Source organism: Delphinapterus leucas, chromosome 15 (assembly GCF_059928025.1).
Source record: "Delphinapterus leucas isolate spDelLeu-1000000601 "Yukka" chromosome 15, BTC_Dleu_Yukka2, whole genome shotgun sequence".
NCBI lineage: Eukaryota > Metazoa > Chordata > Mammalia > Artiodactyla > Monodontidae > Delphinapterus > Delphinapterus leucas.
In genome coordinates, this window is record NC_143143.1 from 39028739 (window position 1) to 39045653 (window position 16915).

The 16915-nt window shown below is 63.2% G+C and overlaps 1 protein-coding gene across 1 annotated transcript in view; it reads right to left on the minus strand.

Moving 5' to 3' along the window:
* The window catches only part of RRBP1 (ribosome binding protein 1), a 58582-nt gene that overhangs the window by 3117 nt on the left and 38550 nt on the right, over nucleotides 1-16915 (minus strand). The window contains exons 5-19 of the mRNA XM_022594270.3: nucleotides 14660-14812; nucleotides 13854-13972; nucleotides 11763-11916; nucleotides 10028-10166; nucleotides 8049-8218; nucleotides 7899-7933; nucleotides 5366-5456; nucleotides 4484-4576; nucleotides 2638-2730; nucleotides 2477-2557; nucleotides 2275-2364; nucleotides 1757-1849; nucleotides 1331-1402; nucleotides 789-884; nucleotides 247-330 (exon numbers count right to left, since the gene is read on the minus strand). Of these exons, the coding sequence (XP_022449978.3) occupies nucleotides 247-330; nucleotides 789-884; nucleotides 1331-1402; nucleotides 1757-1849; nucleotides 2275-2364; nucleotides 2477-2557; nucleotides 2638-2730; nucleotides 4484-4576; nucleotides 5366-5456; nucleotides 7899-7933; nucleotides 8049-8218; nucleotides 10028-10166; nucleotides 11763-11916; nucleotides 13854-13972; nucleotides 14660-14812 (1563 nt within the window). The remainder of the gene's footprint in view (nucleotides 1-246; nucleotides 331-788; nucleotides 885-1330; nucleotides 1403-1756; nucleotides 1850-2274; nucleotides 2365-2476; nucleotides 2558-2637; nucleotides 2731-4483; nucleotides 4577-5365; nucleotides 5457-7898; nucleotides 7934-8048; nucleotides 8219-10027; nucleotides 10167-11762; nucleotides 11917-13853; nucleotides 13973-14659; nucleotides 14813-16915) is intronic.

The window sequence follows — 16915 nt, forward strand, 5'->3', positions numbered from 1 at the left end:
TCCCACAAGAAGGACCCTAGTCCCACAGAAGGCCACGGGGCAGAAGGACCCCCCCCCAGAGCTCCCAGTGCAGACCTGGAGCCCCGTGGTCCCGGCAGCCACAGGCCCAGTGTGCAGCATGGAACAAACGTGTGAGGGGCCGTCCACACCGGGCCCAGCACAGACCGGCGCACGTCCCCTTTGACGGGACGCAGAAACACACACACCCAACCCCAGGGCACACGCCGGCCACACCAGTTCGCTCACCAGGGCAAGCTCGTCGCTTTGTTTCTGGGCTTCACTCTTGGCTGCATCCAGCTGAGACTGAGATTCTAATAAAAGCTGCCTCAACTTGGACAGAAAACAGACCCGGGTGGTGGGAGAAAAGGAGAGAGAGCCAGTTCCGGTGAGTCAGCACCTCACACCCAACCAAGCACATCCACATACGCCACCCGGAGAGCCTGTGGGGCGTGGGGGAGGGGTGGGCGCAGGCCCCCAGGAGCTTCTGCTCTTTTTTGAAGACGGAGGAAGGATCGTGTTCAGTACACGCTAGTCTCAGGCCTGCACAAATGTTTGTGGATTGTCTTTTGCAAAGTGAGGCCAGAAGTCGGAGATCGAACCAGGACCGGGGGCGCCAGGCTTGTGCCCTCTGCTCCCCGAATCAGAAAACACTCAGGTTTAAATGCCTTCCCCGCAGAGATGGTGTCTCCACACCGGGTAGAGAGATCCTCTCGCTGCCAGGCTGACCTGGCTGCCCCCTGCCCTGGCCGCAGGGCCCCCACCAGGCCCACCTGCGCCAGGACACTCACCCCTGCCACCTCCGTGGCGTAGTTCTGGCACTCGGCGCTCGCGGCCGCCATGTGCTTCTCCAGCTCGGCCTCCAGATGTGACGTGTGCTCCCTCACCTGGACACAACACACATCAGGATCCTCGAGCCGGCCAGCAGGAGGGCACGGGCCACGGGGACAGGGCGCTGGGGCCACCAGGCCCTGGGACAAGGGCTGAGAGGGGCCCCCGTGGCCTGATGGCTACGAGCCAACTGAGGCCATGCAGGGGGGTGCCCCCCAGGCCCAACACCTCCTGAAGAGGCACCCTGGGGCTGCACGTGTTCTCAGACCTCAGCAGCTTTTAGGTTTAACTTGCAAGGAGGGTGCGGAGTGCAGCAGGGCCACCCGGCAACCCTCCCACGGTTCATGAGGCCACGGCAGAAGCCATGGTGCACCGGGGCCCAGCCACCCCGAGGTCGTAACAGCTCATTAAGGACAAGCAGGGACGTGCGGTCGGGGAAGGAAAGCCGCTAGAGGAGCCTCTGTAGCAGGATGGCAGCCCTCCGGACAGCACCCGCACGCACCTGATCGGCACTTTCAAGTTCCCCTTTCAGCTTCCCGACAGTCTCTTCGAGATGCTTCACTGTGACCCGCGACTACAAAGCAAGAAGGGGGAGCGCCGTCAAGCACGAGCCCCGGGGGTCCATCCCGGGATGCACCCCACCTCCCAGGAAGCCCTGTGGTGCCCCCGCCCCCCCCACCCCCAGGTATGACCAGCACCCTCTTCCTTGGAGGTGGGGCTGGGGGTGGTCTCCTCGAGACCGGGACTCAGCTGTCGGTCATTCCACAATGACACTGTTTGTGGCATCACCAAAACCCAGCAAACGTGACTCCCAAGTGACCCAGATAACCCCGTGGGCGTTCCCCCTGAATTGTATGGCATTCTGAGGGAGTGGAGTTTGGGTTCCGAGGGAAGGTGGGCCCTGGGGAGACTGGGGGCCGTGCGGTACCTTCTGGAGCTCCTCCTCCGTGGCGCTCACCCGGGCCTTCCACACCTGTTCCTCCTCCTCCACGCTCTTCTGCAGGGCTTTGAGCATGGCCTCCTGCGGGGACGGCACTGAGCAGGGCCTGGAGGCCCCCCACACACACCCCCGTGGCTCCCCGCAACCCCCCCGGCTCAGAGCCCAGAGCGGCCGGCCGTGCGGGAGGAAGGGGTACAGTTCCGGAGGGGGGCCCCCGGCCGGTGTGCGAACAAGGTTGTCAGGACTCTCGTCTCCGGTGGGTTTGCACCAGGTGGGCCTCAGCGGCCCAGAACGGGGAACCCAGGACTGGCCATCGCAGAGGGAGGCTGAGTGAGCATGGCCCCTGGAGTCGCAGGAAAGCGGATTCAAGACGAACGCTGTCCTATCCCTTCCCAGACTGTGCCCCAGACCTTCAACCTGAGCTCACCCCCTTCACCATTCAGCCAAAGAAACTGGGCCCAGAGAGGGGCAGTGACTCGCCCAAGGTCACAGAGCCCAGGCCTCACCGTCTCGGCCAGGATGCTGCGGTACTGGTCACACTCGGCCTGAAGGCTGTTCTGCGTCTCCTCCGCCTCCCTCAGCTTGGCAGCCAGGTCCTGAGGGTGGAGGGCAGGACAGAGGCCTGCTGAGTCAAAATCCGATGGCCGGCTCCAGGCACCCTCCATCCCGCAGACAGGACAGGGCGCGAGTGACAGTGGCCGTGCTCACCGAGGGCTCCGTGTTCGCTGGTGGCTGCTTCAGCAGCTCTGGGCCTTTCTCTTTGAGCTCCTGCAGCCAGTCGGCGTAATTCTGCGACAAAAACATTCAAGGTTGGGCGGGATGTGCCCCCACCCGCACAGGGGTCCCCCGGGAGCTGCCTCCCCTCCTACCTGGTGGGTGGGGACAGAGAGGCCCGGGAGCAGGGCCAGCAGGGCCTCCCTGGTCTGGGCCTCCATCAGGCTGAGCTGCTTCTCCGACTCCTCCTGGGGGCGGGGCGGGAGGGCGGGAGGGTGGTCAGCCACGGAGCTTACGGCAGCCCCGAGGGTTTCACCCCAGGAACATGTCCCCAGCCCTTCAGGGGAGGAACAAGGATCGGAGGAGACTAATGGTGGCTCTGTGGGGCCGGCTGGGCGGGGGTGTGTCTAACCTTAGCAGTCAAGTTCCGGCCACCCCACCCCAGGCCTGGCCAACTTTAAACAAACCCAGCTCTAAGGAAGGGGGATGGCAGCACCCCCTACGGGACATGCAGGTTCGCGGACACCTCCCGGCAGACACTCAGGCTCAGGTCTTCTTTCTGAGCGTGTGCATATGGGGGGCGGGGAGTGCAGAGAAGAGGGGTGGCCACCAGGGTCAGGAGCTCCTGCAACCCTGTGGGCGGGAGGATCAGGGCTGCCACGTGCTGAGGGGATAAGGCAGGTCGGGGTCTCGGCTCTCCAACAGCTCCTGGGCCCCTGCTGCAGCCGCGCTGGCCAGAGCCCCGCTCCATCCTCCCTCATGCTCCTACTCAACGCAGGAAGCGGGAAGGAGCCCTGAGTAAAGCCGAGAAGGACTGCACTGTCCCCGGGGACAGATAGCCTCTCCCCACACCCTGGGGGCACGGGGCGGCGCCGATTTCTGGCTGAAAGTCCCGTCTGGTCACCCGTCCCCAGCAGGCTGAGCCTGCCGCCTGCCCCTAAGGGCCCGAGGCCTGGAACGGCACTAGGAGCTCCCGGACTAGAGCCGGGAGTGAGGCTCTGTGTGTGACTTGGGGCCGGCGGTGGGGGGATGGATGGCCGGCAGATGGATGCCCAGCCTGACCACAGCACCACATGCCTAGACTTGAGTCTCAGAAGCCGACCTTTCTCACTCACCCGCTGATCCGTGGCCTGCTATGGGCTCCCGACCTCTGGCCTGCTATGGGCTCCCGACCTCGTGACCACCATTCAGGTGCCCGGGTCATGGGAGGCCAAGCAAGGGTTGAGGACCCAGAGGCCAGCTCCCTGTCTTTATCTGGCTGTGTGACCACAAACAAGTCAGGTGACACCTCTGGTCACAGCTTCTGCATTTGCCACAGAAAGGCCAGACAGGCGCCCAGGTCACTTCTGGGGAGTCTAAGTGTAGCTCCCCAGCTCTGCCTCTCGGAGGCCTCATCTGACACACCCTCAGGCTTCCTGGGAGGCTTGTGAAAGTTGCTGCAAAGCTCATGATAACAGGACAGACATTAATTCTGCATTGGGGGCGGGGGGCGGGAGGGAGAGGGAGGGCAGGCCTGGCCAAAGCCAGTGGTGAGGCCCCGCCTGCTCGTGCTGCAGCTGCAGACCATGTCCCGGCCAGGGCCCTGGACACTGACCCACCCGTGCTCCCCCGACCTGGGCCTGAGTGCTTGCTACTAAAGACTGTCCTTCCCCCAAAGCTCAATCACGGAGCCCCTGGGCCAGGACCGCAGGGGGCCTGAGAAAGCAGACAAACGTCAGGGGAGAAGAATTAACACGAGCGAAGTCCATGAACAGACCCAGCTCGGGGCCCCCATGGCCTCCGAGGGCAAAAGGCCCAGCTGAGAAGCAGGAGACAAGGGCTCACCGCTCCCCGCATCTCGGGGAGAAATGCGCGGCGGGAGGGCAGGAGGGCGGGCAGGAATACGCAGCGGCCGGGCCCTGGGTGGACTTCTGAGACGCCCTGAGGCTGGGGCTGCCCTGCACGCAGTCTGTGTGGTCTGCTGAGCTGCTAGACCGAGGCGAGCCCGAGGCCGACGCTGACCTTGGCCTGGGTCAGGGACCGCAGCTTCTCCTCGCAGCCCCTCTCGGCCGAGGCCAGAGCCTCCATTGCCTTCCAGTTCTTCTCTCGGAGGTCCTGGGAGGAGAAGGGAGACGACCAGTCAACAACCAGGCTGGTGTCCACCGGGCGGGCGAGCCCTCTCCGACCCATCTCTGGACCTCACAGGCCACTCCGGGCAGCACTGGCGCCAGGCTGCTCTCGGGTGGCTGGGGCCTGCGGGCGCCTTTCGGGGAGACTGATCTGCAGGAGCCGGAGTGTGTGTGTGTGTGTGTGTGTGTGTGTGTGTGTGTGTGTGTGTGTGTGTGTGTGTGTGTGTGTGTGTGTGTGTGTGTGTGTGTGTGTGTGTGTGTGTGTGTGTGTGTGTGTCGGGGGGGTGGGTGTGTCGGGGGGGGGGTCTGGCCTGGGTCGGGGGGATGCAGCCGAGGCTCCCATGCGCCCACCGCAGAGGAGGCGCCCTACAGCCCCCTCCTCACGCCAGGCGACCACATGACCAAGGTGGCTGGGGCCTGCGGGCGCCTTTCGGGGAGACTGATCTGCAGGAGCCGGAGTGTGTGTGTGTGTGTGTGTGTGTGTGTGTGTGTGTGTGTGTGTGTGTGTGTGTGTCGGGGGGGTGGGTGTGTCGGGGGGGGGTCTGGCCTGGGTCGGGGGGATGCAGCCGAGGCTCCCATGCGCCCACCGCAGAGGAGGCGCCCTACAGCCCCCTCCTCACGCCAGGCGACCACATGACCAAGGTGACCACATGATCAAGCCGACCCAGTGGGAGTCAGGACCCCCGAGCCCCCCCACGGGGAGCAGCCGGACGGGACAAGGAGAGGCCCCGAGCCCCCTCCCCATCCACACGGCAGGCGGCCCCTCGACACTCACATTGTTCTTCACTTTCTGCTGCTCAACTGCCTCCTTGAGCTCCGTGGCCTCCTTCTCCAGACACCACACCTGCGACTCCAGCTCCATGAGGCTGAGGGGGGATGGCGGCGTCACTGCCGGGCTCCAAGGGCCCGCGGCCGCCATAGGCCCTGTCTCGGGGCCCCTTCCTCTGCCCCGGAACACCCGTGGGGCCTGGGGCTGCGGTCAGTCCCCTCCCCAAGCCGGCACAGGCTTCAGGGGAGCCTCAGCAGCCACCGGGGCCCCTCCCCTGAGGGCTGGGGGCCCAGAGGCCAGCGCTGTCCCACTTGGTGGCACTGGCTGCGGGGACGGCAGCGGTCAGAGCTGCCACAACGGCCAGCGCGTGGACACGCCCTGGACAGTCAGGTTTCCAGGTGCTCTTTCTTCTGCTGAACGGAGCCTGGTCCCACTCTGTCCCGCAGCACGCATCGGCTGGCCCTTCCCTACGGCCACAGCTGCCCTCGAGACCGGGCTGGGCCTCCTCGGAGGACGCCGGGGCCGGAGGCTCGGGTGGCACCGTGGCCGGCACACCCATCAACTGCATCCCTGCTCTCGGCGCTGGGACCGTCCTGTGTCCAAAACCTAACTCTGCTGAGACCCGAAGGCTCCCCCTCAGTCCTGCGCCTGGGCTCCAGGGAATCAGCCCGAGACGACCCCGGATGCGTGCGGCTGGCAGGCCGGGGGGGCCCTCTTTTCACACTTCTCTCCGGACTCGAGGCCCTGCGGCTCCGTCCACCCCATCACCCAGAAAGCGAGGGGTGGACGCTCTAGAACTGCTCTGGCTGCTCTGAGGAAGACGCTTCAAATGGACACTTAATACGTCACCTTCTGCGTTAAGATTTAGGACAGGAAAGCCCCGGGGTCACACAAAAGCTGACATCCAGAAGCCGCCAACGCCGACTTGAAGCAACACAACAGGGCCCCTCTGGGAGCAGAAGGAAGCCCGTCTGAGGATGCCCCCGGGGGGGGACACGTTCGTATTTCTCACCGGGGGCCGGCAGTACACCACGCTAAGGAGGTGCATGAGGACCAAATAACCTCAGCGAGGCTGTGTGTGCTGCCCGCTCTGACGCCCCCGAGCACCATCTCATTTTCATTCTAAGTACCATTTGCACGTGGCCTTGAAGACGGCTGTCGACTTCTTGGATGTTGGTTTCAGGCCACAGGACCTGACCCCACCCTCAAAGCTCCACTGGGACCCCCTCGCAGCTTCTCCTCAAGCCACCGGCATTCTGCACCAGCGCTGGCCCCGCGCACACCCCTGCAAGAGCACCCCCAAAGGCACGAGGCCCCGAGGAAGAAGGCACAGCAGGCCGGTGGCAAGGACACGCTGACAGTCACCCCCCTTGGTAGCTACGGCCCGAGTTCCAGAACATCTGGGGCCGGATCACTCATCCCCACCCCAGAACACGATGGCCTGGCCTAGACGCAACTTCCAGATAAACAGTCTGAGAAGGAAATTTAAAAAAACCCTAATTCTGCCAAACATCTACATGATGCAAAAAGCTAGAATCAACCCTGCTTGCAGCATGACTTCGGTAACTAGCAGTTAGCTGTGCAGTCCCAGTAGCTGATCGCAAAATACAAGAAGCAAAACGCTTAACAAACACCTCTCTACCCTGGCAAGTGCCGTGAGGAACAAAGTTTGCGCAAAGCTTTCTGGAAAGGTGCACGGAGAGGGTTTCCTTCTGAGTCTCCAGCAAGATGCTTTGGGGCCGCCCTGAGGCCGGCTTCCTTCCCCAGCCCCCAAACCCTAGCCCAAGGCCACGGAACATGGGCCGTGGCCTGGGGAGGCGCTGGGGAGGGGGCTCACTGGCAGCAGCAGCCGGAACAAGGGAGGTTGGTCAGTGGACGACCCAGGACATGACCGACCACCTGCATGCTTAACCCCACGTGGCTGCCCTGGGGACCCCCAGCCACAGCAGCCAGGGCCACCCCCCTCCCCCGAGCTCATGGACATCTGCTGAGGGACACATACCCAGAGCCAAAGGTCCTAGGACTTCCAGCCCCCTGGCTTGAGGAGCCCACCAGATCTTAGCAACAGCAAACACACAGTCCAAGCAGGCCTGGGGCTGGGCCAATGAAGTCACCCGGCATCAACCCTGCGACCTGGTCAGCTGTGAACCGCACCGCATCCCAGATCTGTGCAAAAGCCCGGGCAGCCTCCCGGGTTCTCCACTCTGGGCACGTAACCACTTTCCCGTTTGGGTTACAACTTCAGCTCCTAAATTCCCTCGCCCTGTGACGTGGAGAGAACACCCTGACCAGCCGGTCCTTCCCGGGGAGAGAAGGATGGATGGACGGATGGACAGCGAGGCACATCCCCATGCCGAGGCGCAGCCACTCTCCCCACAGCCTCGCTCCTCGAGGCAGGAGCTCCCTGCAAAGTGCCCTCTTCCCTGCCCAGCCTGTCCTCGTCCTCGAGGTCACTGGAGGGATGAGGAAAGGCAAGGCGTCTCAGAGGGCTCCTCCCTGGGACCCCCGCACCCAGGCCATGGCCCCTGCCTCCTCTTACCGGGCCTGCTGCTGGTTGGCCTCCTCTCGGCTGGCCTGGAACGAAAGACAGAGTCCTGAGGTCACCACGAAACCACCTCGCACGACAGGTCATCAGGGCAGGGCCCCTGTGGGGTGGGTGGGGGCGCTCCCAGGAGGAGGTGCAGCTGACCTGGGCATCCCGGGCCTGGCTCGCCTCCAGCAGGGCCTCGATGGAGCGGATCCTCTCCGTGAGCTGTGAGTTTTGCGCCTTGGCCTCGTCCAGCTGCCCGTGGACACTGCTCAGCTCCTCGCACCTGCTCCTCACCTCAGCCTCGGAGGACTGCAGCTTGCCGTGCAGCTCTGCGGGGAGGGAGGCCGGCGGGTTGCAGGGTGCGGGGAAGGCCGGCACAGGTGCCCCATGCTGCCCAGTGCACGCCCACGGGCTTCCAGGCACTCCCCTGACCCCCGGGTGTCCCATTAGCTGGTGGAGAAAGTCACAGCCTGGCTTCCTTCTCAAGGACTCACTAGGATAGAACAGAACGCCCCTGGATCACTCAGGAAAAGATGGAAAACTGAATGGGCTCCTGTTGCAGTTTCTAAAACCTTACTCTCTGGGAGATGGGCTCACGTCGCTGAGACCAGAGGCAGGGGGGCGCCTCAACGTGCCCTCCCTCGGTGACCTCCGCTAAGCCCCACCACGGCTCTGAAAGTCCTCCACGTGTGCCTGACTCCAAACGGCGGCCCGGCCCTGGTCTCCTCCCTGAGCCCTGGCTCAGACGCCGGCCACGTCCACACGCAGCTCTGCTCAGACCTCCTGGTCCCCTCGCTGTGGCTGTTCTGCTTTCCTGTGCCCCCACCTCTCACTCATCTACCAGGCTTGTGGATCCAACATCCACTGCCTGCCGAATCCACCGGCGCCTCCGTGGCTGCCTGGGCCCAGCCCAGGTGCCTTTGGTCCGACGACTGCAAGGCCCCATCCCTGGTCCCCACCGGGAGCCGGAGCGTCCAGAAGTGCAGATGGGATCCCGCCAGCCCTGCCCGTGCTCCCAGCCCCCTCAGCACTCCACACGGCCCCTGAACTCTTCAAAGGAGGGTGGCCCGGCCCTGCCCGTCTACCCCACACTAGCCACTGCCTTCTTCTCCAGTCTCGCTTGCTGACCTGCATCTGTTTCTTGTACAGGCCAAGTTCAAGTTCACTCCCATTCTCAGGGGCCCCTTCGCGGTTTCTGTGAGGCTGGCCTCTCCCCATCATCCAGACCTTGGGCTTAAACATCCCCTTCTCCCCAGAGAGGCCTCCCCTGACCACTCAAAGCCACACCCGGCCCATCATAGCAGGGGTCAGCAAACTAGGCCCTTGGGCCAACCCAGCCCACAACGTGTTCTTGAAAATAAAGCTTTATTGGCACACAGCCAAGTCTGTCTGTCTAGGGTGGCTTTTGCACTATGGCAGCAGAGCTGAGCAGTTGTGACAAATACCATTTGGCCTACAAAGCCAAAAGTATTTACTGCCTAGCCCTTCACAGACACAGCTTGCCGTTTCTAGGACCTGCTCTCGGTCACGCTGCCTACCTGAAGTCTGTCGACATGGATCCACCTACTGTGCCAGTCTCTCCTGCCAGAACGCGGCCCCAAGCCCGCTGCTTCACTCCCGGCCAAGCCCCGGGCACCCACAGGAGTGCTCGGCCCCCAGCAGTGGCTCCAGAAGTACTGGTGAGCCCTCATTGGCACGGTCTGCCCTGCTTCTCTAGGGGCCCTTGGTGCCCTGGGTTTCGTCACCACCTCCCGTTTGAGAAGGTGACTTGTGAGCACAGGGGGACCATAAACCCACCTTCCAAATCTGGCCTCCAGGCCTGACTGGGCTGGAAGAGAAGGCTGGCAGCAGCCCCAGGAGCATCACAGCTCCAGGTGGGCCCCACAGCAAGTGACGCCGAAGGGGCAGCATCTTCCACCTTGAGCCCGCCCCCGTATCCCACCCCACAGGCCACACCCCCACAGGCTCCACCCCCACCCCCATATCCAGCCCCACAGGCCCCGCCCCCCACATTCAGTCCTCCGCAGCCCAGGCCTGACCCTGAGCACCCCCGGCACGTCCCCTGACGGGTGGGGAGTCAGGGGTCCCGGCTGCCCTCGCCACCCCCACCACGGAGCTGGCCCCCACGCCGCCCTCACCGGCCATCTGCTGCTGCTGCTCCCGGGCCTTCTCGGCGTCCGCCCGGAGGCTGGCATGGCTGGTCTGCGAGCGGCACAGCTCCCGGCTGACCTCATCCAGGCGCTTCTGCAGGGCCTCCTCGCTCTCCTTGTGAGACACCTGGGGGCCGGTAGAGGGAGGAGGGCCGGGAGGATGCGGCAGGAGGTGGGCCCTGAGCCGGCTCTGCCGTCTAGAGCTCCTCACACCCTGCCATCCTGTGCCGATGACTTATATAAGCCTCCTGGATTTCCAGGTCAGTTCACCTGCTAGAAAAGGCCAAGAGGCCACCCTGGACCCTGAAGAGCGGGCTCCTGGGGAAGAGGCCTCAGGTGAAGGCAGGACAGCCCCAGAAAGGCAAAGGCCCATTTTCACCTGAGTGTGGCACAGGGAGAGGCTTCCTACAAGCTAAACGTCCAGCCTGAGCTGGAGATTTCCCGAGGGGGCCTGGTAAAGGTCATATGGTTGTTAGGCAGTTCTGGGCAAGGCATCCATGTGTGTCAGTGTGGTTAATCCCCAGCCACCCCAAGACACAGGTACCACCACCACACCCACATTACAGGTGGGGAAACTGCACCTCTGAAATCCGGGCCTCACTATCAATACCACGGGGACTCTGTGACCTCAGAGAGAGGAGATGCTCGCGGCCTGGGAATTCCTGGCTACAGTGATGGTGACAACCCGGGCGCCAGAAGGCTCCAGCCCAGGAAGCACCAGGGCCACCCGACAGCCTTCAGAACATAACCACCAGGCCCTCCCCAGGGGCTCTGATCTCACTGCTCAGGGTGGACCTACTTTACACCAAGTTATCCATCTTAATTCCACCCAAACAATCCAAACTTTGTTTATTTGTGCCTGTTCTTAGGCACACACACAGCAGTCTTACAATTTCGTGTCTGTCGTTCTAATCCCTTCCATAAAACAGCCCCACTGCCCCACACGCTACAGCCGAGAGCTTCAGTGACTGAGCAGAAACAGGTGCAAAGCTGTGTGGGTCTCCAGGGTTTCCTTGTCCTCCAGAGAAGTTACATGCACAGAGGTATGACAACTGCCCCACGTCCGGTCACCCTGCCCCGAAACAGGCCAGCTGGGGGACGCAGCACTCGTCGGGCCAATGAGCAGAGAGGCCCCGAGACTGAGGGGCCCACTGGTTGCTGCCCAGCGCCTATGGGGCAGGGAGGGGACAGTCTTCCTCCCTCTGGACAACAGGCGTCCCCCTGGGAAAATACGAGCTTCCGGGCCACATCCAGAGGCTGAGAAGAAAGAACACCCACCAGGCCTTGAAGCCAGAGGCCGCGCCCGCCGGCCTGGCTGCGGCCGGAGCTGTGACACCACACGTGTGGCAAGTGTGGGACGGTGACTGCTCTGGGGCTCAAACCCTGGCTGTGGGTGAACTGGCGGAGTTGCTGAACTTTGTGCGTCCAATTTCCTTCTGGGTAAATGACAGGTAATAACAGTATCTACCCCATAAGGTTGCAATGAGAATTGCCTGAGTTAAGCTTGTAAACGTTCAGAACAACGCTTAGCACACAGAAAGCACCCACTCTATGCCGACCAGGTATCACTACTAACAAGGCCAAGGTCGAGGGTTCCAGCCCCAGCCCTGCCTGGGTCCACTGCAGTCACAGTCACAGCTGAGAAGGGAGGACCCAGGGAGGCCGCGCGTAGAGCCTGGCGGGCAGGATTCACGGGCACCGAGGTGGCTGCCCCCGAACTCACCTGCAGCTGCAGGACCTGCTTCTCAAAGGCGGCTGCCTTGGCCTCCAGCGTCTTCCGCTGCTGCTCCTCCTGCCGTGCGGCCTCCGACTTCTCCACCAGCTCCTTGCTGACCTTGCCCAGCTCCTGCCGGAGCTTGGCCAGCTCTGCATTCTGCCTGCAAGACAGTCAGGAGGCCCCGCATGACGGACAGAAGAGGGCTCAAGTCAGCTCTCGCCAGCCCCGAGAGCCACCCCGGGAGATGGGACCGGAGGTCTGAGCCCTTCCCTCCGGGGCACCTGCTCTTTCTGAAGTAGCTGCCCGTCTTGGAGCCCCTCTGAGGCCCTCTATATAATCAGCCACGTGGGTGTGACGTGTTTTGTTGAAGATGCTGTTTTACAAACACGGTGGAGGGACCAGCAAAAGCCAAGGGCAAAATGTGCACTAAAGCAGCCCACGGAGCCCCTGACAGAAGTGGCTGATTCCTCACGGTTGGTCTGGGCCCAAATGAGCCCTGGGATGCTGCCCTGCAGGACCGGGGCCAGCGGCCCGCTCGAGTCCACACGCTGGATTCACTGGCCGACTGGACCACAGCCAGGCAGGGAAAGAGGCTGCAGCATCTTACACGAGACCCCGCAATGCTGCACAAGAGCTGGGTCTCAGGACCAGCGAGGAGGTTCAGGAGTGACGGAAGATGTGACTGACAGCAAAAGGGGCAGCTCCGGACCCGCCTTTCCCAGCATGAGGAGGTCGTCAGCGTGCAGCCTCCTTCACAGCACAAAAGACACCTCTTCACGGCAGGACTGACCGTCCAGCCAAGAGACAGTACCAGACCAGGTGAAGGCGACAGAGGAGACGGTCCACAGCCCTGAGAGGCAGGAAACCTGGCCAACACCAGCTCTGCCCTGCTGCCTGGGGAGGGGAGATGTGGGCTCCCCGTCTGCACAGGGGAGGCCGCCCCAAAGCCCTCTGCGGGGCCCTCAGTGCACGCTTTCCAGGGCCAAGATTCGAGACTGGGGAGCCCACGCGAGGCTGGACTCCAGTACCAGGGATGGGGATGGGGGTGGGAGGCCAGCTGGGTGGCCCCTTGGGACCGACATGAAGCTCTGGGAGGGACGTGGGGACACCCGTCCCACACGGCAGAGTGTCCGCAAGCTGATGGGGTCAGCAGCCGCAACTCAGGGCCAGGCTTTACAGCTGTGCCCAGGATGGAGCCAGCAGTGGACCCTACGTGAGAAGGAAGCCAGTGTCCCTCCGTCCCCACAGTCACCTTCTGCCGTGACTGCTGAGGAAACCGCAGCCCCAGACCATCAACCTGCCAGCAGGTCAGGACGGAGATGAAGACAGGGACCCCTGAGAGAAGGGACCAGCGAGGAGGGTGGCCATCAACCTCACTCCGAGTCAGTGGGGCCGCCAGGAGAAGCAGCCTTGTGAGCACAGGCTTCGCTCCCGGTGCCGCTTGTGGGTGACACTCTTCCCACCTGCCCTCCCGCTACGGGCGCCTGCTCTCTCTGCTCCCGTCAGCCTCCTCTGGGGGAGAGGGGATGGTCTGGGGATAACAAGCACCCCAGAAATCCCTACATGACACCCCGGATGAGAGAAGGCAAAGAAACGGGAACCAAGAGAAAATGCAGTGGGGCTTCCTCCTGGCCAGCCTGCTGGGGCGGTGGTGCTGAAACACCACACAGAAGACCCTGCCCCCTGGGGAGTGGCCTCTGCCGGCTCACGGAGGCCTCCCGGCTTCAGCTCCTGAGCGGCAGACGTCCCCTCCTGCACAGGAGACCTGACCAGGGGGATTCAGGGCACTCAGGCCCACGGCAGGGCCCACACCACACCAGACCCTCATCTTGGATGGTCAGCCTGGCTCTGATACTCTGGGCCAGAAGCAGGGACACTGTGAAAATAGACATGAAAAAGTACCTGCTCTCCCAGCAAAGCCAGGACCTGAGGGGATCTGGTGACACGGATGCCGGGCATGGGCTGGAGCTCACCAGCCCTCCCAGGGCCTGACCACGCGAGAGGTCGCCGGCCACGTGTTGAAGGCTCACGGAGGGACCCTGCTCACTCCGGGCCCTCGGGGAGGTGCCAGGGTCCGGCCAGGGGCACAGGGCTTACTTGCTCTCCACCTGGCTCGTGGCCTGGTTCAAGGCGTCCCTCAGGATGGAGTTCTCCTGCTGCAGGCGGGCCAGCTGCGTGTTGGGGCCATTCTCCAGCTGCTCCTGAAGCGTCCGGATCTGAAAGGTCATCCAAGGGGCATCAGAGGCCACTCGGCCTGACAAAGAGAGCCACCTCGGAGCAAGGTCGGCAAGACCCCAGCCCGCAGACAAGAGCCCGGAGGGCTCCGCCTTCTCCCCCCGAGGTGGGGAGGCCCCCTCAGAACAGGGGCCGGAAAAGTGCAGAGCCGAGCACTCAGCCCAAAGCCCCAGATGGAGCTGGTGCGCTCTGCCCCGACCGAGGCTCTGAGACCCAGCAAAGGGCCACAAGCCACAGCCTACGGTTACCCCGAAGATGCCCGTTTCCTGCCCTCTGACCCCCTGTGGCACGGCCCGCCGGAAGCGGAGTGCAGGGCTCTGACTGTGCAGGCCAGGGCTGGCCCGGCCCTCCGCTGGGGCTGTGCGGTTTTTCGGGCCTCTCGTTTTATGGCGTTCTCCCAACCTCAAGTGGAGGAGGTGGAGCCGGCATGACTCCAGGGTCATGAAGAGGCTGCGAACTTGACCCATGGGCCCCCAGGGAAAAGGACGGAGTGCTGACCACTTGGGACCAGAGTGCTTTCAGACAATGCTCTTTAAAATGTGCATACATCTTCCTGGTTATTAACGTTAAACACACACACCATCTGGCCAGGTGAAACAACCCTCCCCCAAACAAACGCGATGGTGAGGGCCCCGTCCGCGGGCATCCGTGCCCGCCCTGCTGCCCACCTTGCCCTGCAGCTGCTGCACCTCCTGCACATGTTCCCGGTAGCTGGCCTGCATGCGCGCCTGCACGGCCGTGATCTCCTGCTCCCGGGCCACCAGCTGCTTTTTCACTTTGGCCTCCCCGGCTGCTGCCTTGGCCTTTTCCGCTGCCAGCTCCTGGGAGAAAGCAGAGGGCAGAGAGGCTGGTGAGGCGGGCGGGGGCAGCTTATCAGATGAAACCAAGACCATCATGACCCGGAACATGACCTGGGGCCAGGAGGAGCCTGATCGCAGAGCCACAAGACCCCCGTCCTGAGCTCTCGGACAGACGGGAGCAGCCACAGCAGAGAACGAGCAGGGGATGAGGAGGGACCCCCGGAATCCCTGCCGGCCTGACTGGTGGAGGGCTGGCCATCAGGCCTTGAACACAGTGGGCACAGTGGATACAGGCAGGAGCTGGGCAACATGGCATCCTGTCCCTGGGCTCTCCAGGGGCACTGGCTGAACCCTGCTGGGATTACAACACCCTGGTTTGGCTCAGTCCCCGACAGCCAGGCCCTAGAACGCCCTCTTCTACTTGAGTATCTCTGTCAGGACTGACAAGGCAGCAAGCCTTGATGGCCGAGGGGTCAGCCCACTCCTAGAGGGCCTAGGTCCCCGTGGACAGCCGCTCGGTCCACCGCCCTATCCCTGGAATGTCTGCTCCGGTCAGTGGCAGATGCCCACAATGAACATGGGACGCGGGGCCTGGGGACCCAGAGCCTCAGGCAGGGGCAGAGCGCAGGGTGGGAAGGGCTGGCCAAAGGACGGGGTCTCCATCATCGCAGATGGAATGGCAGTGGACAGAAACAATGGGGGAGCAGGAAGTGATAGTGTGAGGAGGGACCCGTGCACCGGCCCCCGGGCGGAGGTGCTCTCTGTCGAGGGGGCCTCTAGCCAGACTGGGGCACAAGTCCCATGAGATTCAAGGCCCCTCCCCGTCCTGGGCAGTGGACCAGAGAAGCGGGAGAGCCTCCTCTTCTCCAGGCCGGGATGCTAGGGAGGTCTATCCCAAATGGCCAGAGGACCCCTCCCGTCTGAGATGGGACAGAACTGGAGGCCAGGGAAGGGCCGGGCTGAGCGGGTGGCCGCTGGGTGCCCGGGCGGCTCTGCATGCCTGGAGTTCCCTGGGACCATCCGGGACCCCTGGCCCCGCTCTTCAAAGAAATCCTCTTCCTGGCTGTGCCCAGGGCGAGGGCCCACAGGGGCAGAGGCCACTCGGACACGCATGTGTCTCGTTCCTTCAATCCTCTCAGTAAGGCGAGGCTCCCCATCTCTGGTTTGAAGCTGAGCTCACAGAGCCTCGGGGAGGACACGCTTTCAAAGGCCAAGAGCAGCCCTAAGCGACAGGATGGGCAGGAACCTGGGGCCTTGTGGGCCCACGAGGGTCCCAGAAGGGATGGTATGCGAGGTGCCCCTCCTCTGGCTGAGCTGGCCGCTCGGCGGGGATTCAGGGCTCCGGCAGGCTTCCTCTGACCCATGCCTGCCACCCTACCCCAAGCAGAACAGAGGCCCCTAAGTACACGGTCCAGCCCCTGATGAATAATCATGGCCACACAGAGGTGGCCCTCTGCCCACCATGCCGGATGCCCGGAGGCTGTGCATAGGTCTGGGGAAGGCCTTCCCCACCCTGAGCAGGCTTCAGGCAGTTCTGGGCATCCATCCGGCTCAGGGTGTAAGGATCCCAGTCTCCTGGGACAGGGTCCCAAAGCCACCAGGATTCAATGGGATTTCCCTTCCTTTTGCCCTGGGACTTTTTAAAGGCAAAGAAAGGCCAGATTTTCCTCACGGTATCTGTTTCATCCTCCACAGCTTCTCTTTCTTCTAGGAGCACAGAATCCCAGGACTCCTCCTGTCTGTCAAATTCTTAATTCAGTTGCAATGGTCAGACTTATTTTCTTGAAAGGCACACCTGCTGCTGGGGGCCGGAGCCCCATTTCCTCTGACTGAACTGAGAGGCACCGTCGCGACACCACCAGCCCAGAAACTCACTCTGCTCCCCAGGCCGAGCGGGCCCTGCACCGTGAATCTCCCGAGGTGGCTGAGGCGTGGACTGGAGCACCCCCGCCCTGAGAGTCTCCTTGTCCACGGAGGATTCAGAGCCCAGCCTCTCGGGCCCGAGTGAGGACAGGATGGGGTCCAGCCCAGAGTGTCACCTCGGGACAGAGGCCCCGGTGCCCAAGCAGATGACAGCTGGAAAGACGGTTTTCCAGAAGGACGGCTCTGGAGCCACGTGTGGTT